The 21611-nt window shown below is 46.5% G+C and overlaps 1 protein-coding gene across 1 annotated transcript in view; it reads right to left on the reverse strand.

Moving 5' to 3' along the window:
• Positions 1-21611, reverse strand: part of dhx35 (DEAH-box helicase 35) — a 91958-nt gene that overhangs the window by 30614 nt on the left and 39733 nt on the right. The window contains exons 8-12 of the mRNA XM_038803593.1: positions 19461-19520; positions 16145-16257; positions 12450-12546; positions 4620-4778; positions 1348-1558 (exon numbers count right to left, since the gene is read on the reverse strand). Of these exons, the coding sequence (XP_038659521.1) occupies positions 1348-1558; positions 4620-4778; positions 12450-12546; positions 16145-16257; positions 19461-19520 (640 nt within the window). The remainder of the gene's footprint in view (positions 1-1347; positions 1559-4619; positions 4779-12449; positions 12547-16144; positions 16258-19460; positions 19521-21611) is intronic.

Here is a 21611-nt window from a genome sequence, read left to right on the forward strand (position 1 = left end):
CCACACAGGCAGTGACCCAGCGGGGAATCGAACCTGGGACCCTGGCGCTGTGAAGCCACAGTGCTAATCACTTGTGCTACAGTGTGTGCCAGTGGTGGAAATAGGGATGATAGTGACATTTAAGGGGCATCTTGACAAATACATGAATAGGATGGGAAGAGAGAGATACGGACCCAGGAAGTGTAGAAGATTTTAGTTTAGACGGGCAGCATGGTCGGCACAGGCTTGGAGGGCCGAAGGGCCTTTTCCTGCGCTGTACTTTTCGTTGTTGTTTTTTCTTGTTCTTGAAAAAATGAATTGGGTACTCTAAATTTATAATTACAAAAAAAGTCATGGATTTCAGCAGCTTAATTCACTGTCCATAAATCTGGGGGCAATCAGTGATGGTTAACTCTGCCGTTGAAATGTTGCACACTAGCTGGTACCATGACCCTTGTAAGATAAGGACAGGAAGGTCTTTCATTTTGTCACTGGGATTCCTTTCATCCTTTGGATTTGTAAAGTATCAGTACACAAACTCATTCAGCATTCATATATTAATAAAGGAGAAACCCAGTTTAAAATAAAGAGATTAACATATCTGTTGAAAAGGCAGAGACATTTCCTCCAAACGCATGAGTGCACCGAAAGTCAGAGCTTAACACGAAAGCAAAAGCAAAGCATTTCAATGCAGTTAGCGGTGGAAGGGTCAGACTTAAACAGATGGATCTGTGTAAAAGTAACAGCTGGGCTACACGCCTGCCGTAGAAGATACACCCACGTCTGGAGCAAGCTCCTTTCTTATGGAATCGGTCCACATGCAGAAGGTGGAGCGAAAGAAGGAACGCTCATGTCTTCCTCGTCCTTTAATCTTTCAACTTGACACTCCGTCACGGCGCTGAGGTCCCAGGTTCGATCCCGGCTCTGGGTCACTGTCCATGTGGAGTTTGCACTTTCTCCCCGTGTTTGTGTGGGTTTGGCCCCCACAACCCAAAGATGTGCAGGGTAGGTGGATTGGCCAGGCTAAATTGCCCCTTAATTGGAAAAAATGAATTGGGTACTCTAAATTTATTTATTTTAAAAACCCAAAAAAAACTTGACACTCCGACCCAGCCTCCTGAAGCAGTGGAGTCGGTACAATTGCTGTATGAGGAGGTGCATGTGAGTGTGTGGATGTATACTATACTATGTAAACACCTATTTACTTTTGACATAAAATTTTAAAAACTAATTTCCTGTAAAGAAATACATGGATGCATGCATTGTCCAGTGGAGTGCTCCATCGCGTAAACCAGGGCCGGTTTCACGTCTAATCCAGCGAGCCTCAGGATTGCTTTAAGTTAACGTTACTGTCAGGTACTTTCTTACCTGTACACAGCCTGAAGCACTTTCCTGAGCGGTTTCGACCAGCCCGCCCCGCTCGCTGAGCTGCAGAAGCCTGGGAGACTGGGGTGACCACGAGAGACTCAATACCTGTTCTGGGATTGTAGGCTCTGAGCTTCACAAAGCCACAGTCAATGACGAAAACAATTCCGTTAATTGTGATTGAGGTTTCGGCAACGTTGGTGGCCACCACTATCTGCGAAGAGAAAGGAGGAAATATGCAACCGGTGCTGTGTCTTTATAGAGGCGTCAAGTGCAAAAACAAGGAAGCGATGCTAAATCTTTATAACTCGCTGCAGTATTGCATAACCACAACTTGGAAAGGATGTCAAGGTTCTCGAGCAGATGCAGAGATTTGCTAGGATTATAGAACATAGAACAGTACAGCACAGAACAGGCCCTTCGGCCCTCAATGTTGTGCCGAGCCATGATCACCCTACTCAAACCCATGTATCCACCCTATACCCGTAACCCAACAACCCCCCCTTTAACCTTACTTTTTAGGACACTACGGGCAATTTAGCATGGTCAATCCACCTAACCCGCACATCTTTGGACTGTGGGAGGAAACCGGAGCACCCGGAGGAAACCCACGCACACAGGGGGAGGACGTGCAGACTCCACACAGACAGTGACCCAGCCGGGAATCGAACCTGGGACCCTGGAGCTGTGAAGCATTTATGCTAACCACCATGCTACCCTGCTGCCCCTATACCAGGGCTGAGGAACTTCAGTTTATGTGGAGCGACTAGAGAAGCTAGTCAGTGGCGGGAAGGTCAGTACCCAGAGGGCACAGATTGAAACGAATTGCCAAAAGAATCAGAGAGAGGAACTGAGGAAGAGAATTGTCTTTACGCAGCTAGTTGTTACGATCTGAAAGATGCCTCCTTGAATGGGTGGTGGAGGCAGATTCAATTGTAACTTTCAAAGCAGGAATTGGATACACAAAAAGGAAGATATTTGCACGACTATGGGGCAAGAGCTGGGGGATTAGCATTTTCAAATAGCCAGCACAGGCATGTCAGGCTGAACAGCCTCTTTTTCCACTGCATGATCAAGCTCTCACTGTCCCTGGTTTAGAAGATGCAAGGGGACAGCGCCACATGCTGACACAGTGATGTACTACACAACAAAAAACTGTCCACACAGAGTGTAAATTGAACTTTGGAACAAATCACTTGGCTTGTGGCATACAGGAAGTAATAATTTTTAAAAACAATTTGAGTACCCCATTCATTTTTTCCAATTAAGGGGAATTTAGCGTGGCCAATCTACGTAGCCTGCACATTTTTGGGTTGTGGGGGAGAAACCTACACAAACACGGGGAGAATGTGCAAACTCTACACGGACAGTGACCAGAGCCGGGTTCAAACCTGGGACCTCGGCGCCGTGAGGCAGCAGTGCTAACCACTGCACCACCATGCTGCCCCCGAAATAATAATAAAATTCAAACTTTTTTTTGTAGCTTGTGGTGTTGTCTGCAAAGGACATCCATTTAAAATCATTCCGACAGCCACCTGATCTGCCTGTTAACCATGCAAATGAGCCAGTGCAGGTGATACAGTGCCCTCAACTTCAGGGTTCAAGCCCCACTTTAGGACTCGAGCACACAGCCTGACAATTTAATGCAGCCCTGTGTGAGTGTTGCAAGGAAGCGTTTTTCTGAGATGTTCAAACTGCACAATAGCATAGTGGTTAGCACTGTTGCTTCGCAGTTCCAGGATCCCAGGTTGATTCCCGGCTTGGGTCACTGTCTGTGTGGAGTTTGCACGTTCTCCCCGTGTCTGCGTGGGTTTCCTCCAGGCGCTGCGGTTTCCTCCCCCAAGCTCCGAAAGACGTGCTTGTTAGGTAATTTCGACATTCTGAATTCTCCCTCTGTGCACCCAAACAGGTGCCGGAATGTGGCGACGAGGGGACTGTCACAGTAACTTCATTGCAGTGTTAATGTAAAGTAGGAAGTCTTGCAACACCAGGTTAAAGTCCAACAGGTTTGTTTCAAACACGAGCTTTCGGAGCACTGCTCCTTCCTCAGGTGAATGAAGGAAGGAGCAGTGCTCCGAAAGCTCGTGTTTGAAACAAACCTGTTGGACTTTAACCTGCCGTTGTAAGACTTCTTACTGTGCTCACCCCAGTCCAACGCCGACATCTCTACATCAGTGTTAATGTAAGCCTACTTGTGACAGTAATAAAGATTATTGTTATTATAAATGGAGTTCCTATCTGCCTGTTCATGAGAGGTCCCCGAGCACTTTTCAAAGAGAGCAGGAGAGTTCTCAAATGTTGCCCAATGGTTAGCCCTCAACCAGCAGTACCAAAGCAGATCACCTCGCTCTCTCTTTGTGGGACACTGCTGTGTGGACATTGGCTTCCACATTTCACAGAGTCAAAACAGGTCAAAGGAGGCCATTCAGCCCATCAGGTCCATGCCAGCTGTCGGTTGAACGATCCAGTCAGTCCCACTCCCCCCATTCTATCCTCGTAGCACTGCAAGTTTATTTCCCTCAAGTGTCCATCCAATTTCCTGATGAGAGCATTGCTCATCTGCACTTCCATCATCCTCTGGACAGAATGCTCCAGGCCATTAGTGGTCGCTGTGTAAAACATTTCTTCCTCACATTCTTCTTGCATCCCTTGCCAAAGCCATAAACCTGTGACCCACCCCCCCCCCCCCCCCCCCCCCCCCCCCCCGGCCCTGTATCATCAGCAACTGAGAACTGCTTTTCTTTGTCTACCTTACTCAAACCTGTCATAATCTTGCACACGCCTACCAAATCTTCCCTTTGTCCCCTACAAAAACAACAGTTAGGAAATAATTATTTGGCACTAAAACATTTGAGGACATAAAACGTTAAATATAAGTGAAATATATGTGGAATTTCTTTCTTTCTTTAAAGGTGTTGGCTCTTTGACAGAGTATGGCGTAAAGGTCACTGCGTATCTTTTAGTACTTCAGCAATTCTTCATATGTTAACTACCCTGGTCAATGAGTGTAGGCAGACGATTTGATCATGGAAAGCATCGCTACCAAATTGATTCTGTCCCCTCCTGATCCCAACCGTCTTATATGGTGACTCGGAAGAGATATTTTGGCTGATTCTGCCCTCGCTAGCTCAGGCACCAACGGCAATGTGTCCACTCCCACCCTGATTGAAGTCAGTCACCGCAGGATAGATTTTGGCCAAAGTAAATATAATGAAGTGACTGGGAGCTGGACGCCACTTCTAACAGGAGATGTGTGTGTGCGTGCGCAATCTCACCTTCCTGCAGTTAGGGGGCATTCTTTCAAAGACTTTCATCTGTTCGCCAGGAGGCAGCCCTGCATACATAGGGAGAACACGGAGGTGCTTCTTCATCCCGCTGCGAGAAAGAGCACGGGCCTGCTCTATCACCATGGAAACCACCATCTCCACTTCATCCTGCAGAGCGAAAATATGACTGAAAAGGAATCTCAATGCATTTACTAGTTTTACTCTGCAACACTCTACATCTACCATGTTAAAAGATAACTGAAACCGTCATAAAATTGTGGCTATTTCGCTTTCTCCTACTCAGTCTGCACCACTCATCATTTCCTCTTCTGTCATTTTTTAAAAAAACTGACCAAACATCTTTACTTCCCTCGGTGTTCTATTTTTGCACTGCCTATTAAAGCAGCTACATTAATTTGTGCCTGGGTTATTAAAGCATTCAAGGTAAACCGGCCAACAACTGCATTAACATTAATTTGAAGTGTTACAAATGCGTTAAAAATAGTGCACTGGGGCGGCACGGTGGTGCAGTGGTTAGCACTGTTGCCTCATGCCACCGAGGACCCCGGTTCGCTCCCGGCCTCGGGTCACTGTCTGTGTGGAGTTTGTACGTTCTCCCCGTGTCTGCGTGGGTCTCACCCCCACAACCCAAAGAAATGCAGGGTAGGTGGATTGGCCATGCTAAATTGCCCTTTAATTGGAAAACAATTGGGGACTTTGAATTTATAAATAGAAAAGGAAACAAAAAGTGCACTTGGGGGGGGTATTAAAGCCACATTGCCTTTAGGATATACATCCATTGCCGACATCTTACAGCCGAGATGCTTGTCCTAATGATCTATATCTGAAGAAAATGTGATTAAAAATAAACAAGTATGCCCCAGTAATGAAAACCAGGAGTTTTAGCAACTAAAACACTTATTTCTCATCATGATTAGAGCAGCTGCCATTTGCTTTTATAAATTGTACATTGAATCTGATTTTTACAAACTTTTAGATCTTCAAAATAATTTTCAGTAAAAGGTGACTTGCTGCATTAATTTATTTCTCTCACTTTTATTTTCATCACTTGTGATGGGATGATGCTTGTTGGGTGTTGAGCACCCACCTGTTACCTTGCCCAAGTCCCTATCATACGAACATACGAACTAGGAGCAGGATTCAAGGTAGTTAATCTAACGGGGGGTGACTGTCTTTTGAAACACAGCTTCCAGATAACTCTCTCTCCCTCCCTGATGTGTCGCAGTGTCCGAAGCTCAGACTCCAGCTCATCAACTCTGAGCCGGAGTTCCCGGAGCAACCAACACTCGCTACAGATGTGGTCATCAGGAACCTCAATGGGGTCCACCAGCTCCCATATCGTGCAGGTACAACACCTTGTCTGACCCAGCATCTTGATTTTATACCATTCATTTTTCAGTTGTGTTTTTTTAAATTTCCGACTGACCTTTAGATATTTAATTTGTAAAATATTTCTCCTATTTACCTTTAATCTGAAAGCAATTTAGAATCGATCATTCAAATAATCAGTTACTTATCAACCAAAAAACTTGGTGACTCTTTCTTTTCTCACTCTGTTTTTGCAGAGCTCCGCCCTCAGCTGCTCCCTTCCCTGCCCACCCTCCCCATTTTAACTCATCAGGTCCGCCTCTATCTGCGCTGTTTCTCGCTCTGAAGCTACTATCTCCACATCTAAACCCAGGCTTTGAGTTTTAATAATAATAATCTGTATTGTCACAAGTAAGCTTACATTAACTGCACGGGACAGCACGGTAGCACAGTGGTTAGCATAGTTGCTTCACAGCTCCAGGGTCCCAGGTTCGATTCCCAGCTTGGGACACTGTCTGTGCAAAATCTGCACGTTCTCCCCGTGTCTGCGTGGGTTTCCTCCGACAGTCCAAAGATGTGCAGGTTAGGTGGATTGGCCATGCTAAATTGACCTTAGTGTCCAAAAAAGGTGGGGTGTGGTTACGGGGATAGGGTGGAGGTGTGGGCTTAAGTGGGGTGCTCTTTTCAAGGGCTGGTGCAGACTTGATGGGCCAAATGGTCTCCTTCTGTACCGTATATTCTATTATTAACACTGCAATTAAGTTACTGAGAAAATCCCCTCGTCGCCACACTCTGGTGCCTGTTTGGGTACACCGAGGGTCCAATTCACCTAACAAACAACTCCTTCGGAACTTGTGGGAGGAAACCGGACCACCCCGAGGAAACTCACGCAGACTCTGCACAGACAGTGACCCAAGCCAGAAATCAGGAACTGGATATTCAATGAGGTTTTTCCACTCCCTCGCCCAAGAGGAGTTTTTTTTAATAAATGTTTTTTGTTGGATTTTTGAATAAAGTATATTTACCATTATGTACACAAAATAGAATACATATAGAAGAGAAGGGAACACGCACAAAAAACGAAACAAACAACAAAAAAAGTTAGAATAAAATAACTGGGAGGGTATTATGTGCTAGTTCAACAACAGCAGCTCTGTGCAATTGGCAGTGTTGTTTTTAGCACATCAGTAGGCATCTGTTTGTGGGAGGCAGGGAAACTGGAGGAGGGGGGGGGGGGGGAGGGTACATATACATTTGGGCGCCGGGGAAACAAATGCAGAACAATTACAGAGGGCAATACGCGAATGGATCTGGTATTGGTGTTGTCGCTTGCTTCTCCCGGACGGTTTTCGCTGCCGTTGTCGTCTGGCGATCACCTCCGCTTCAGCCGTTCGTCCCGCCTTTCGCCCGATTTTCCTTGTTCTCGGCTCCTGTAGCTGCCAAGTTTGTTACTGTTTCCTCGTCAGATTCTGAGAGGTTGGACAGCCAGTCTGCAGCTTTGGGTGGTGCTGCTGACCGCCAGCCGAACAAGATTCTACGGCGGGCGATCAGGGAGGCAAAGGCAAGGGCGTCCGCCCTCCTCCCCAGGAATAGATCTGGCTGGTCTGATACCCTGAAGACCGCCACTCTTGGGCATGGCTCTACCCTCATCCCCACCATTTTGGACATTGCCTCGAAGAAGGCTGTCCAGTACCCCGCAAGTCTGGGGCAAGACCAGAATATGTGGGTATGGTTGGCCGGGCCTCCTTGGCACCATTCACATCTATCCTCCACCTCCAGGAAGAACCTACTCGTACGAGTTCTTGTTATGTACCACTTTTAGTTGCGTCAGGCTGAACCTTGCGCACGTGGAGGTGGAGTTGACCCTATGAAGTGCTTCGCTCCAGAGTCCACACCCTATTTCAATCCCCAGGTCCTCCTCCCATTTCTTTCTTGTTGCGTCCAGTACGGTGTCGGCCCTTTCTACCAGTCGTTCATACATGTCGCTACAGTTCCCTTTATCTAGGATGCTTGTGTCCAGTAACTCTTCCAGTAACGTCTGTCGTGGCGGTTGTGGATATGTCCTTGTCTCCTTTCGTATGAAGTTTTTGAGTTGCTCCCAGGAGTTGAAGCTGACTGCAATTCTCTATTGCCATCCTGGCTGAAATTGGTTAAGGCATCAGAAACTGAGTGTCATAGGCAAAGTTGTGTGGGGATGCGGGGTTGTTGGGCATGGCCACAACAAATTCATAAGATCCTGTCATTCCTGACTGCTGCCTAACAACTTACTGCCAGTAGTACTCGTGGGTACATATATGGAGCAGAGCAAGTTGGAGCTCAGCCATGACGACCCCACTTTCAAACCGATTACCATTGCTCACTGTCTCGATTCACACAAAACAAATGGCCACTTGCTTGAGGTACCAGAGACCTGGCAGCACCTGTGTACGAGTCAGCGGCCACAGGATGTGGGGGGGGGAATGAGGCGGAAAGCTATCACGACAGCACAGGTTATTGATAAAGCATTTATTTTTAAACATTCAATGCAAACATTTGTTAGATCAATTCCAGGCACTCAGAACAATTACACAAGCCATTAATTTTATCAAAGGAAGTTTGTTGATGCAACATTTGTGGGTTTCTATATTAATTAGATGCGGGATACAAGACAGTCACTCACTGCTTTACCCCAAAAGCAAGTTAATGAGTGAGGAGTTACCAAGAAGGGGACTTTGGATTGAGGCTTATAATGACATATATGGGAAAATATTCTGCCAGTAATTCATAATAACCCGAAGGGATGCTTTCCTCTTTAAGGCAACATAGGCTTTTGCCACTGGCTCCATTTGTCAGTCAATGGAGATCTAGTGCGAGCAAATACCACATGGTTGCCTGGCAACTAACATTACTGTCAGCAACCTTTCCCCTCCCAGCCTTCACGACTGAAAAATCAATACGCTTTGCAGACTCTGGTTTCTTTGAGCAACTGAATTTGTTATCACGCAGTGCCTTTGCCAGATATTATAAAACGCAAACCAACTAGTGCATCTCCCGCTTCACTTGCTGTTTACATTGCAGTGCATGGTTAATGAGGTTAACTAGTAGCTGAATCATATAGAACAGATTTGACCACACGGCTATGGTTTTAGCTATTTAGTGATACGTGAGCTACAAAGCAGTCTGCTTGATTGGCACCCCATTTACCATCTTCAACATCCATTCCCTGCACCATCAATGTACTGCAGCTGCAGTCTATGCCATCTACAGGTTGCACTTGCAGAAACGAGGCAATATTTAATCAAAGCAACTCCCAAACCTGTGATCATCTTGATCCAGGTGGATAAGGGCAGCAGATGCATGGGAACATTATTACGACTCACCCGCCTTGAACATATATTCGCTGTATAGTCACTGGGTCAAATTCCTGGAACTCCCCAAGAAGACCAACCAACATCTTTAAGGGCAACTGGCTATGGGTAATAAATGCCAGCTTTGCAGATAACATTTGTCAAACACAGTACAAGCTTGAAGATATTGGATATTATGGACTGTAAGATTATATTTTGTAGAAGTGGCCACAAACTCATGTTAAGATGGATGCAACTTAACATGTAAGGATGGACATTTAGGGCGGCACGTGGCACAGTGGTTAGCCCTGCTGCCTCACCGCGCCGAGGTCCCAGGTTCGATCCCGGCTCTGAGTCACTGCCCGTGTGGAGTTTGCACATTCTCCCCATGTTTGCGTGGGTTTCACCCCCACAACCCAAAGATGTGCAGCGTAGGTGGATTGGGCCACGCTAAGTTGCCCCTTAATTGGAAAAAAAAATAATTGGGTACTGTAAAAAAAAAATTTTTTTAAACGATGGAAATTTGAACTATGGACAGTAATCGATTCTGTGGCCAGTGTTTAGTTAAACACAGACCTGCAGAAGGATACTTCGCAGCCACCTGTGTACTTTAAACATCCCATTGTTTAAGGATGAACTAGTATTTGAGGAATTTGGAAGAAAAACAAAAAGCGCTGGAAAAATTCAGCAGGTTTGGTAACATCTGTGGAAAGAGAAACAGAGTTAATGTTTCAAGCCCAAATGACCCTTCTTCGGAACTACCTTTCCAGCACTTTCTGTTTTTATTTCAGATCTCCAGAATATGCAGTATTTTGCTTTTATTTGAGGCCTAGGGGATCTTTAGACTTTGTCTAATGCAGCTGAAGTACTCTATTTGTTCCAGCTTCCAAGTCCACCCGTGAACAAATATCCTGGCTATTCATTTGCAAGAGGCTACTCAGCAGCACGGTTCGATTCCCGTACCAGCCTCCCCGAACAGGCGTCGGAATGCGGCGACTAGGGGCTTTTCACAGTAACTTCATTTGAAGCCTACTCGTGACAATAAGCAATTTTCATTTCATTTCAACTTCATGAGAATCCTTTCTTTCTAAAACACCTCCACGCTAACTAAAGTATCAACACAACTAAAAAGTAGGCCTAGATCCGCAAAGCGACTGGAATTCTAAATTCCAGTTTTAATTCCCGCTTTAACTTAACCTGTATCTAATCCTTATGCGTGTGAAAATGAGAGCGAGATGAGTAATTGTGACGTCACGTTCTGTACATCTGGGCAAGCGTGTGATAATAAATAACAATTATTTATTTTTTTAAATCATCAAAAAGCCTGCTGCTGGAATGTATTTGAAATTCAGGTGGAAAACACAAATCACTCAGAGGGTAAAAAAATGCACACACCTGGCTACAAGCATCCTGATCACGGATTGGAAGGGATCACTCAAATTCTGCCCTGAACTTGTTCATATTCTGAGAATGAATACCTGGAGAAGTAATGCCTGAATCTATGAGAGAAGAATTGGCTATGTTTTCTGCTATGGCGCCTAAATAGCTCAGTTGGGAAGATTGAAAGGTCCCTGGATCGATCCCGGGTTTCGGCAAAGCTTTTGGACGGTTCGGTAACCCAGTGGGTAACACTGTTGCTTCACAGCGCCAGGCTCCAAGGTTCGATTCCCGGTTTGAGTCACTGTCTGTGCGGAGTCTGCACGCTCTCCCCGTGTCTGCGTGGATTTCCTCCGGGTGCTCCGGTTTCCTCCCACAAGTCCCAAAAGACATGCTGGTTAGGTGAATTGGACATTCTGAATTCTCCCTCTGTGTACCCGAACAGGTGCTGGAGTGTGGCGACTAGAGGTGTTACACGGTAACTTCACTGCTAATGTAAGCCTACTTGTGATAGGGGCTGGTTTAGCACAGGGCTAAATAGCTGGCTTTTAAAGCTGAACATGGCAGGCCAGCAGCACGGTTCCATTCCCGTACCAGCCTCCCCGAACAGGCACCGGAATGTGGCAACTAGGGGCTTTTCACAGTAACTTCATTTGAAATGAAAAAATGAAATGAAAATCGCTTGTCAAAGGGCAGCACGGTGGCGCAGTGGGTTAGCACTGCGGCCTCACGGCGCTGAGGTCCCAGGTTCGATCCCGGCTCTGGGTCACTGTCCGTGTGGAGTTTGCACATTCTCCCCGTGTTTGCGTGGGTTTCGCTCCCACAACCCAAAAATGTGCAAGCTAGGTGGATTGGCCACTCTAAATTGCCCCTTAATTGGACAAATGATTGGGTACTCTAAATTTATTAAAAAAAAAAAAAAAATCGCTTGTCACAAATAGGCTGCAAATGAAGTTACTGTGAAAAGCCCCTAGTTGCCATATTCCGGCGCCTGTTCGGGGCGGCTGGTACGGGAAATGAACCGCGCTGCTGGCCCGCCTTGGTCTGCTTTCAAAGCCAGCGATTTAGCCCTGTGCTAAACCAGCCCCTAGTGACAAGCCTACTTGTGACAATAAGCGATTTTCTTTTTTCATTAAATATTATTATTGTGACTTGTGACCATCCAGTGGCTCAACTGAAAGCACCAGTAAGTGAATGAGAACAGATTGAGATCGGGCTGCAATCGACAGTAGTCGGCTCACATTTGCACATTGACAATAGCCACTTGACCAAAATTTTGAAGAGCAACCTGGTTACAGTGTCTGGCAGACTTTCAAGCGAGACAGAGGGGAGAACACTGGCCAAAAAAGTCATCGAGGGGAACTGCAGGTTTTCAAAGTCAGTGCGCATAGGTGGTTACAACAGCGTCCCCAACAAATCATTACTAAAACAATATGGCCATTCCTTTAGAGGCCACAAAACCCCGGGTAGTAAGTTTCTTTCTCTTTTTTTTGATACATTTAGAGTGACCAATTATTTTTCTTTTCCAGTTAAGGTGCAATTTAGCATGGCCAATCCACCTAACCAGCACACCTTTGAGTTGTGGGGGTGAAACCCACGCAGACACGGGGAGAATGTGCAAACTCCACACGGATAGTGATCCACGGCCGGGATTTGAACCTGGGTCCTCAGCGCCGCAGTCCCAGTGCTAACCATTGCGCCGCATGCCGCCCCCGTAAGTTTCTTTCCCAATGCCGTTAACATCCATGCACCAACCAATTAGCAAGCCAGAAGAAAACAATTAGATGAAAAGGGAAAAAAGAAGTACCTGGCCAGTTAGAAATGCTAGAATATCCCCGTCTGCCTCATTCTGGTGGATTTTCGTAACTGTGTCCACTGTAGCTTTCACGTAATCAGGAACTGGACTAGGGGTACGAAAAAAAAAGAAAAATCGCATTACAATAGGCAGTTAAGGTTTAAAGAGTTTTGTGTGAAATTTGATGACGAGTAGAAAATTGTCTCCGTGATAGTCTCAAACCTCCCACCAACCCAAACTCTCAGTTCCTCACCCAAATCAAATTCCTGATCTTAGCTGTGCCCCAGAAAGAAGCAACGAGGTCAAAGCAAAGGCTTACTCTGCTGCACCTCCTGCTGGTCACAATAAGGATGCCTGCTGACATTCTCCACGACAGAGGATGATGTGGAATGAGTGAAACGTGACACATTGAAAGGAAAAAAATTTTTGAAAGAAGAGTTGTGATTTTGTGATGGGAGGAAAAGAGGGGAGGAAAATGGGGAGAAAATAAAAAGGTGTTGAGAATTTATTTAACAACTTTCATGATCACTGAATACCCCAAAAGGGTTTTTTGTATTTTTGAAGTGTGTAAGAAACATGTTTATAACATTTGTGTGCATCAAGGTCCCACAAACAGAAATGAGATAAATGACCAGATAATCTGCATTTGGTGATGCTGACTGAGGAATAAATATCGGTCAGGGTCCTTTGGAAAGTGCCATCGGATTGTTCGCTTCTCCCAGAGAGGACAGGGTCTCTGTACCCTCCAAACGCCAGCACTCTTAATACTGTACTAAAATCTAGGTTGCGTGTTTAAGCCATGAAGTTATCATTCCCCATCCCATCATATTCAGTTGGCTGGACAACTGGTTTGGGATGCAGAGCAAGGCCAGCAGTGTGGGTTCAATTCCCGTACCGACTGAGGATACTCATGAAGCCCCGCCTTCTCCACTTTGCCCCTTGCCTGAGGTGTGGTGATCCTCAGGTTAAATCGCCACCAGTCAGCTCTCCCCCCCCCCTCAAAGGGGAAAGCAGCCTATGTTCATCTGGGACCATGGCGACTTTACCTTTCATGTTTCGAGTGTCTCCCGACAAATATGGGAAGGGATTGAGTGGAACATTGAGGATGTGCTGGCCTTGGAAAGGGTCCACAGGAGGTTCACAAGAATGATCCCTGGAATGAAGAGCTTGTCATATGAGGAACAGTTGAGGACTCTGGGTCTGTACTCGTTGGAGTTTAGAAGGATGAGGGGGGGATCTTATTGAAACTTATAGGATACAGCGAGGCCTGGATAGAGTGAACGTGGAGAGGATGTTTCCACTAGTCCGAAAAACTAGAACCAGAGGATACACAATCTCAGACTAGAGGGACGATCCTTTAAAACAGAGATGAGGAGGAATTTCTTCAGCCAGAGGGTGATGAATCTGTGGAACTCTTTGCTGCAGAAGGCTGTGGAGGCCAAATCACTGAGTGTCTTTAAGACAAAGATAGATAGGTTCTTGATTAAAAAGGGGATCAGGGGTTATGGGGAGAAGAATGCGGATGAGAAAAATATCAGCCATGATTGAATGACGGAGCAATCTCGAAGGGCTGAGTGGCCTAATTCTGTTCCTATGTCTTATGGTCACCATGCAGGGACCAGGTGGCAGCTTTTAGACCCTCCTTCCCCCCAACAAGGAGCAGGGTGATCAAACCACCCCCTCCACTCTCACTCCAGGCTGGCACTTTCAGGGGGCCGTGGGCACAGCCCGGGCATGTTCTCCCCCCACCCCCTGGGGGCTATACCTAACTTTGTGCCCCCAGAGGGTTCCCCTCAAGTGCTTCAAATTTTAAAATACCTGTTGTAAACCTTGCCGATATGACGTCATGTTGGCGAGATATGAATATTCAGTGAGGGGGAACATATTGCGGGGAACCCTTTTTAATTATATTTAAAGTTATTGGAATGAGGGCAGGAATCTTGTTACGTTGCTTTCTGACTCATGCGAGATTTTGGGTCCATGTAGCCGTTTACGTTGACAGCTAATGTGGGCTCAAAATCACCCTCACTGTCTTTTTCTCTCTAGCACAGTGGCTAGCATTATTGCTTCATAGCGCCAGGGTCCTAAGTTCAATTCCCGGCTTGGGTCACTGTCTGTGCGGAGTCTGCACGTTCTCCCCATCTCTGCCTGGGTTTCCTTCGAGCGCTTCAGTTTCCTCCCACAAGTCCCAAAAGATGTGCTAGTTAGGTGAATTGGACATTCTGAATTATCCCTCAGTGTACCCGAACAGGCGCCGGAGTGTGGCGACTAGGGGCTTTTCACAGTAACTTCATGGCTGTGTTGATGTAAACCTACTTGTGACATTAATAAAGAGTATTATTGTGCCTTCTCAACTCAGAAGGTGGTAACAAGTGTACTCCATACATTTCAATTCCTGCACAGGTTCGATGCACAGGCTATAATAGTCCTGCCTATCATGCAGTTTTCCAGATATTAACACATAAAATGCAGTTAATTTGCGAGCTGAAGATCGATACTGGCTGAGTTACACAACTGACTGACAGCACAAAAGGCAACCTGGCCACTTTTCACCTGGATGACCTAATCAAACTTTAAATATTTATTCATGGGATATGGACACTGCCGGCAAGGCCAACATGTTGCCCATTCCTAATTGCCACCACTTTCTTGAACTGCTGCAGGTACACCCACAGTGCTGTTATGGGGGGATATTAACCAAATGACAATGAAGGAACGGCAATACATTTCCAAGTCAGAGTGGCGTGTGGCTTGGTTGGGAACGTTTAGGTGGTGGTTTTCCCGTGCATCTACTGCTCCTGTCCTTCTAGGTGGTGAAGGTTGCGGTTTTCGAAGGAGCCTTGGTGAAATACTGCGGTGCACCTTGTATGCGGTACACTCTGCTGCCACTGTGTGTCAATGTTGGAGGGAGTGGATGTTGAAGGTGGTAGTTGGGGTTCCAATCACACGGCTGCTTTGTCCTGGGTCGTGTCAAGCTTCTTGAGTGTTGTTGGAATCACAGTCATCCGGGCAAGCACTCCAGAAAGGTATTTAATCACTCTCCTAACTTGTGCCTTGCAGATGGTGGACAGACTTTTGGGAGACAAGAGGCAACTGATTTAGCGCAGGATTCTCAGCCTCTGACCCACTCTTGTAGCCACATATTTATATGGCTAGTCCAGTTCAGTTTCTGGTCAATGGTGACCTCCATGATGTTGATGGTGGGAGATTAAGTGTCGGTAATACCTATGAGTATCATGGGTAGATGGTTAGATTCTCTCTTGTTGGAGATGGTCATTGCCTGGCACATGCAAATGTTACTTGCTGCTTATCAGCTCAAGTCTGAATATTGTCCAGGCCTTGTTGTATGTGGACACGGACTGCTTCAGCATCAGAGGTGTCATGAATGATACTAAACATTGTGCAAACAGCAGCGCTTCTGACCTAATGCTGGAGGGAAGATCAGTGAAGAAGCTGAAGGTGATTGGGCTGAAGACACTACCCGGAGGAACGCGCGCGCCAATGTCTTGGGGTTGGGCTGACTGGAACCTGGCATCAGCTCATTTCTGTCTCATCACAAGCAGTGCCATTCTTTCCATTAATTCTAATTAGTCGGTAGCACGGTGGCACAGTGGTTAGCATTGCAGCCTCACGGTGGCGGAAACTGCTTGAAGAGAATTATCCACCAACCCAAGCCCGTGCTCCTACCCCAGAGCCCCGCAATGTACCTCAAAGTATAAAAAATGTCAACTGGAAATGTCCGGCCCTCCACGGTCAGGATGGCACACGTATCCTTACTCGGGTCTGTGCTTTCGTTAAGATTGAAAAAACCTCGAAATTTCTGCAGTAAAGAGAGGTAAAGGTAGGAAATCATCATTGACACGTGGAACAACATTACAAGGTTTTAATTCCTGTCACAACATACAACTGCAAGACTGGATTCTCATCACTTGTGGGTCAAAAACAAAGGGGGAGTTCTTTGAAGGATTAACATATGCTATGGATAAAGGGGAACCCGTAGACATGTCACACTTGGATTTCCAGGACACATTTGATAAGGTGCCACGTCAAAGGTTATTGCAGAAAATAAAAGCTCATGGTGTAGGGTGTAACATATTAGCACGGATAGAAGATTGACTGGCTGGCGGAAAGCAGAGAGTAGGCATAAATGGGTCTTTTTTTGATTGGCAGGCTGTGACTAATGGAATCCTGCAGGGGCCCGTGCTGGAGCCTCAATGTTTTATAATTTATATCAGTGACTTAAATCAGGGGGGTGAAGAAATGGTAGATAAATTTGAAGATGACACAAAGATAGATGGGAAAGTATGTTGTGAAGAGGGCATAAGGAGGTTGCAGACTGACACACGTAGGTTGAGTGAGTGGGACGAATCTGGCAGATGGAGAATAATGTGGAAAAATGTGAAGTTGTTCACTTTGGCAGGAAGAATAGAAAAAGAGTATGACTTAAATCGACAGAATTCCGAGGTGCAGAGGGATGTAGGTGTTCTTGTGCATAAGACCATAAGCCATAGGTCATTCAGCCCATCGAGTCTGCTCTACCATTCAATGAGATCATGACTGATGTGATATGATGCGATAATCCTCAACTCCACTTTCCCGCCTTATCTCAATAACCCTTGCTTCCCTCACTGATTAAAAATCTGTCTATCGCAGCTTTGAACGTACTCAATGACCCAGCCTCTGCAGCCCTCTATGGTAAACAATTCCACAGATTCACTACCCTCTGAGAAAAGAAATTCCTCCTCATCTCCGTCTTTAATGGGAAACCACTTATTCTGAGGTTATGCCCTCTGGTCCTAGATTATCCCACATGAGGAAACAACCTCTCACATCTACCCTGTCAAGGTCACCTCTCATTCTTCTAAACTCCAATGAGTACAGGCCCAACCTTTAAAAAAAAAAAATTATACTTTTAAAAAAATGTTTTAAAGTAACCAATTATTTTATTTTTCCAATTAAGGGGCAATTTAGCATGTCCAATCCACCTAACCTGCACGTCTTTGGACTGTGGGAGGAAACCGGAGCACCCGGAGGAAACCCACGCAGACATGGGGAGAACGTGCAGACTCCGCACAGACAGTGACCCAGCGGGGAATCGAACCTGGGACCCTGGCGCTGTGAAGCCACAGTGCTAGCCAAGTGTGCTACTGTGCTGCCCTAACAAATGGAGTGCATCTTTGGGTTGTGGGGGTGAAATGGGGAGAATGTGCAAACTCCACACGGACAGTGACCCAGGGCCGGGATTCGAACCCGGGTTGTGAATGCCGTAATCCCAGTGCTAACCACGGCGCCACATGCCACCCTGAGTACAGGCCCAACCTACTCAATCTCTCCTCGTAAGAAAATCCCTCCATACTCAGGATCAACCTAGTGAATCCTCTCTGGACTGCCTACAATCCCAGTATACCTCTCTTTAGATAAGGGAACCAAAACTTTTCAAAATATTCTAGCTGTGGTCTAACAAGTGCCTTTAGCAAGACTTTCCTAATTTTATACTCCATTCCCTTTGAAATAAAGACCAACATTCCATTTGTCTCCCCTATTACCTGCTGAACTTATATGCTAGCTTTTGTGATTTATGCGCGAGGACCCCCAAATTCCTCTGTACTGCAGCTTTCTGCAGTCTTTCTCCACTCAGATAATATTCAACTCATTTATTCTTCCGACCAATGTGCATAACTTCGCTGCATGAGTCACAGAAAGTTAGTACGCAGGTACAGCAAGTAATTAATAAGGCTAATGGAATGCTATCCTTTATTACGTGAGGAATTGAACATCAAAGTAAGGACGTTATTTTTCAGTTAGACAGGGTGTTGGTGACCACATCTCAAACGCTGTGCGCAGTTTTGGTCTCCTTATTTAAGGAAGGATGTAGACGTGTTGAACGTGAATCAGTGGAGTTTTACCAGATTGACACCTGGAAAGAGTGGGCTATCTTATCGGGAACGGATAGACAGACTGGGCTTGTCTCCACTGGAGTTTAGAAGAATGAGGGATGACATGATTGAAGTATCTAAGATCCTGAATGGTCTTGACAAGGTGGATGTGGAAGGGATGTTTCCCCTTTTGGGGGAGTCCAGAACTATGGGACACTGTGTTAAAACCAAGGGTCGCCCTTTTAGGATCAGAGATGAGGAGAATATTTATCTCTCAAGGAGGCTGTGCAACGTTGGAACTCTCTGTCTCAGAAGGCGGTAGAGCCTGGGTCATTGAATATTTTTAAGGCAGAGGGAATCAATAGTTATTGAGGGAGTGTAGAACTCGAAACACAAACACATCAGCTATGATCTTATCAAATGGTGGAATGGGCTTGAGGGGTCCGAGTGGCCTACTTGTGCTCCTATTTTGTATGTTCGTAGGTAACATGGATTAAGTACATGGGTAAGATTCTTCCGATTGTCTTTTGTAACCTCAGTGGAAGATTCATAAACCACACATGAATGGCTTTTTGCTGGAGGCTCCGCTGACGTTGTGATAGGATAATCAGAAGCCCCTCCCCCACCTCCTACCATGGAAATTTAACTCAATAACCTGTATTTTCCTGTAGCAGATTGGTTAAGCGAAGGGGATTATTGGGAGGCAATCTACAATTGAGTGACTTGTCCCCATTTCTACCTTACATTACACCCACAAATGTGTTACTGGTCTTCCAATCACACAAAGAAGTGATCCTCCTGTCCCAATTGTGCCTTTAAGTGCAGCCTTGAGTTCAAATTAGTCCACGAGATGCAACAGCAACAATTTGCGTTCAAAATGCACGCTTCACATAGCATAGCATTCCAAGGCTCTTCATTGAAGTGACCCAGGCCACATGAGGAGATACAAGGGCAGGTCATCAAAAACTTGTTAAAGGAGTAGGTGGAAAAGGTAAAGATGCATTAGGTTTTGGGTAGTAAATTTCAGAATTTAAGACTGAGGTAGTTGAAAGCACAGATCTGGAGCGTTGTAGGAGGTTACAGAGATAGGGAGGGGAATGATATACCTACTCCGGGTTTATACATACATTGCATCTGTAGGACATACCTCTGCATCCAGTGTAGCCGAGGACACAATAAGTCGAAGATCTCCTCTCTTCTTTTGAATCTGCACAGAAAGGAGAGTGTATATGACGATCAATGCATTTTTGTCATCAAAATTAATGCATTATTTCTGAGATCTTTCGGACTAAAAAAGCTTTTGGCTTGTCCAATCCTTTGACAGATTTCAGCACTGTTTTTGACTTTGGATGTTAGGGAGCAGTAGGTATGTTTATTGGACAAGATATGCTTGCAGAGGGGAAAGCAAGATAGAATCAGCTAGGTACAGACACGGGTTCAGAGTTAGGGCTGTCAATAGTTTTTTTTAAATATAAAACAGAACAGAGGTATTGTGGGCTGTATATTATTTAATCTTAATGATTCATAAATATAATCTTTTTTTAAATAAATTTAGAGTACGCAATCATTTTTCCAATTAAGAGGCAATTTAGCGTGGCCAATCCACCTACTCTGCACGTTTTTGGGTTGTGGGGGCGGAACCCACACAGACACGGGGAGAATGTGCAAACTCCACACGGACAGTGACCCAGAGCCGGGATCGAACCTGGGACCTCAGCGCCGTGAGGCGGTTGTGCTAACCACTAGGCCACCGTGCTGCCCCCATAAATATAATCTAATGACCATCCAGAAATCACACGTCTCTCTCTTGGCAGTGATAGATCTGGGGCGAAATTCTCTGACCCCCCCCCGCAGGGTCGGAGAATCGGCCAGGACCGGCGAAAATCCCGCCCCCGCCGTGGCTGCAATTCTCCGCCACACGGGAATTGGCGGGGGCGGGAATCGCACCGTGCCGATCGGCGAGCCCCCTGCGGCGATTCTCCGGCCCGCGATGGGCCGAAGTCCCGCCGCTGAGAGGCCTCTCCCACCGCCGTGGTTTCAACCACCTCTGGTGGCGGCGGGATTGGTGGCGTGAGCGGTTCCCGGGGGGGGGGGGGGGGGGGGGGGGGGGGCGTGTGGGGCAATCGGACCCCAGGGGGTGCCCCCACGGTGGCCTGGCCCGCGATCGGGGGCGTGCGGGCATCAAAGGCCGTTGGCGCCGGTTTTGGAGAATTCCGCACCCTTGGGGAGGCCCGACGCCAGAGTGGTTGGCGCCACTCCGGGACCCCCCGCCCTGCCGGGTAGGGGACAATCCCAGCCCTGCTGTGTACTTCTTAGAAACACAGAATAGAATAGAAACATAGAATTCTTACAGTGAAGGAGGCCAATCAGCCCATCGAGTCAGCGCCAACCCTCTGAAAGAGCACCCCACCCAGGCTAACTCCCCCTCAGCCCCCCATCCCTAACCCCACCTAACCTGAACATCTTGGACACTAGGGGCAAATTAGCATGGCCAATCTTTGGACTGTGGGAGGAAACCGGAGCACCCGGAGGAAACCCCGCAGACACACGGAGAGAGTGCAAACTCCACACAGATAGACACCCAAGGTCGGAATTGAACCCGGGTCTCTGGCGCTGTGAGGCAGCAGTGTGAACAACTGTACCACCTCCAAATCAAGAAATATCTACAGATACGTTTTTTAAAAATAAATTTCCGGGCAGCACGGTGGCACAGTGGTTAGCATTGCTGCCTACGGCGCTGAGGACCCGGGTTCGAATCCCGGCCCTGGGTCACTGTCTGTGTGGAGTTTGCACATTCTCCCAGTGCCTGCGTGGGTTTCACCCCCACAACCCAAAAGATGTGCAGGTTAGGTGGATTGGCCACGCTAAATTGCCCCTTAATTGGAAAAAAATAATTGGGTAAAAAACTTCACTTAGTGTGACCAATCCATCTAACCTGCACATCTTTGGGTTGTGGGGGTGAGACACACGCAGACATGGGGAGACTGTGCAAACTCCACACGGACAGTGACCCAGAGCCAGGATTGAACCTGGGACCTCGGCGCCATGAGGCCGCAGTGCTAACCACTGTGCCACCGTGCTGCCTTAATAAGTTTTTTTTTAAAATATTTTTTTATCCTCCTTTTTCACATTCTCTCCAAAATTTACATCCAACAATAAACAGTAATGAATGTAATGTCAATCCCCATATCAATAACAATGATCCCATCGTCCCACCAAACCCCAGACATTAGCCCCCATGTTAACATAAACAAATGTCAAAAAGGAATCAGGAATCACCCATAGTCACCATTAATGC

The sequence above is a fragment of the Scyliorhinus canicula genome, chromosome 7 (assembly GCF_902713615.1).
Source record: "Scyliorhinus canicula chromosome 7, sScyCan1.1, whole genome shotgun sequence".
Classification (NCBI taxonomy): domain Eukaryota; kingdom Metazoa; phylum Chordata; class Chondrichthyes; order Carcharhiniformes; family Scyliorhinidae; genus Scyliorhinus; species Scyliorhinus canicula.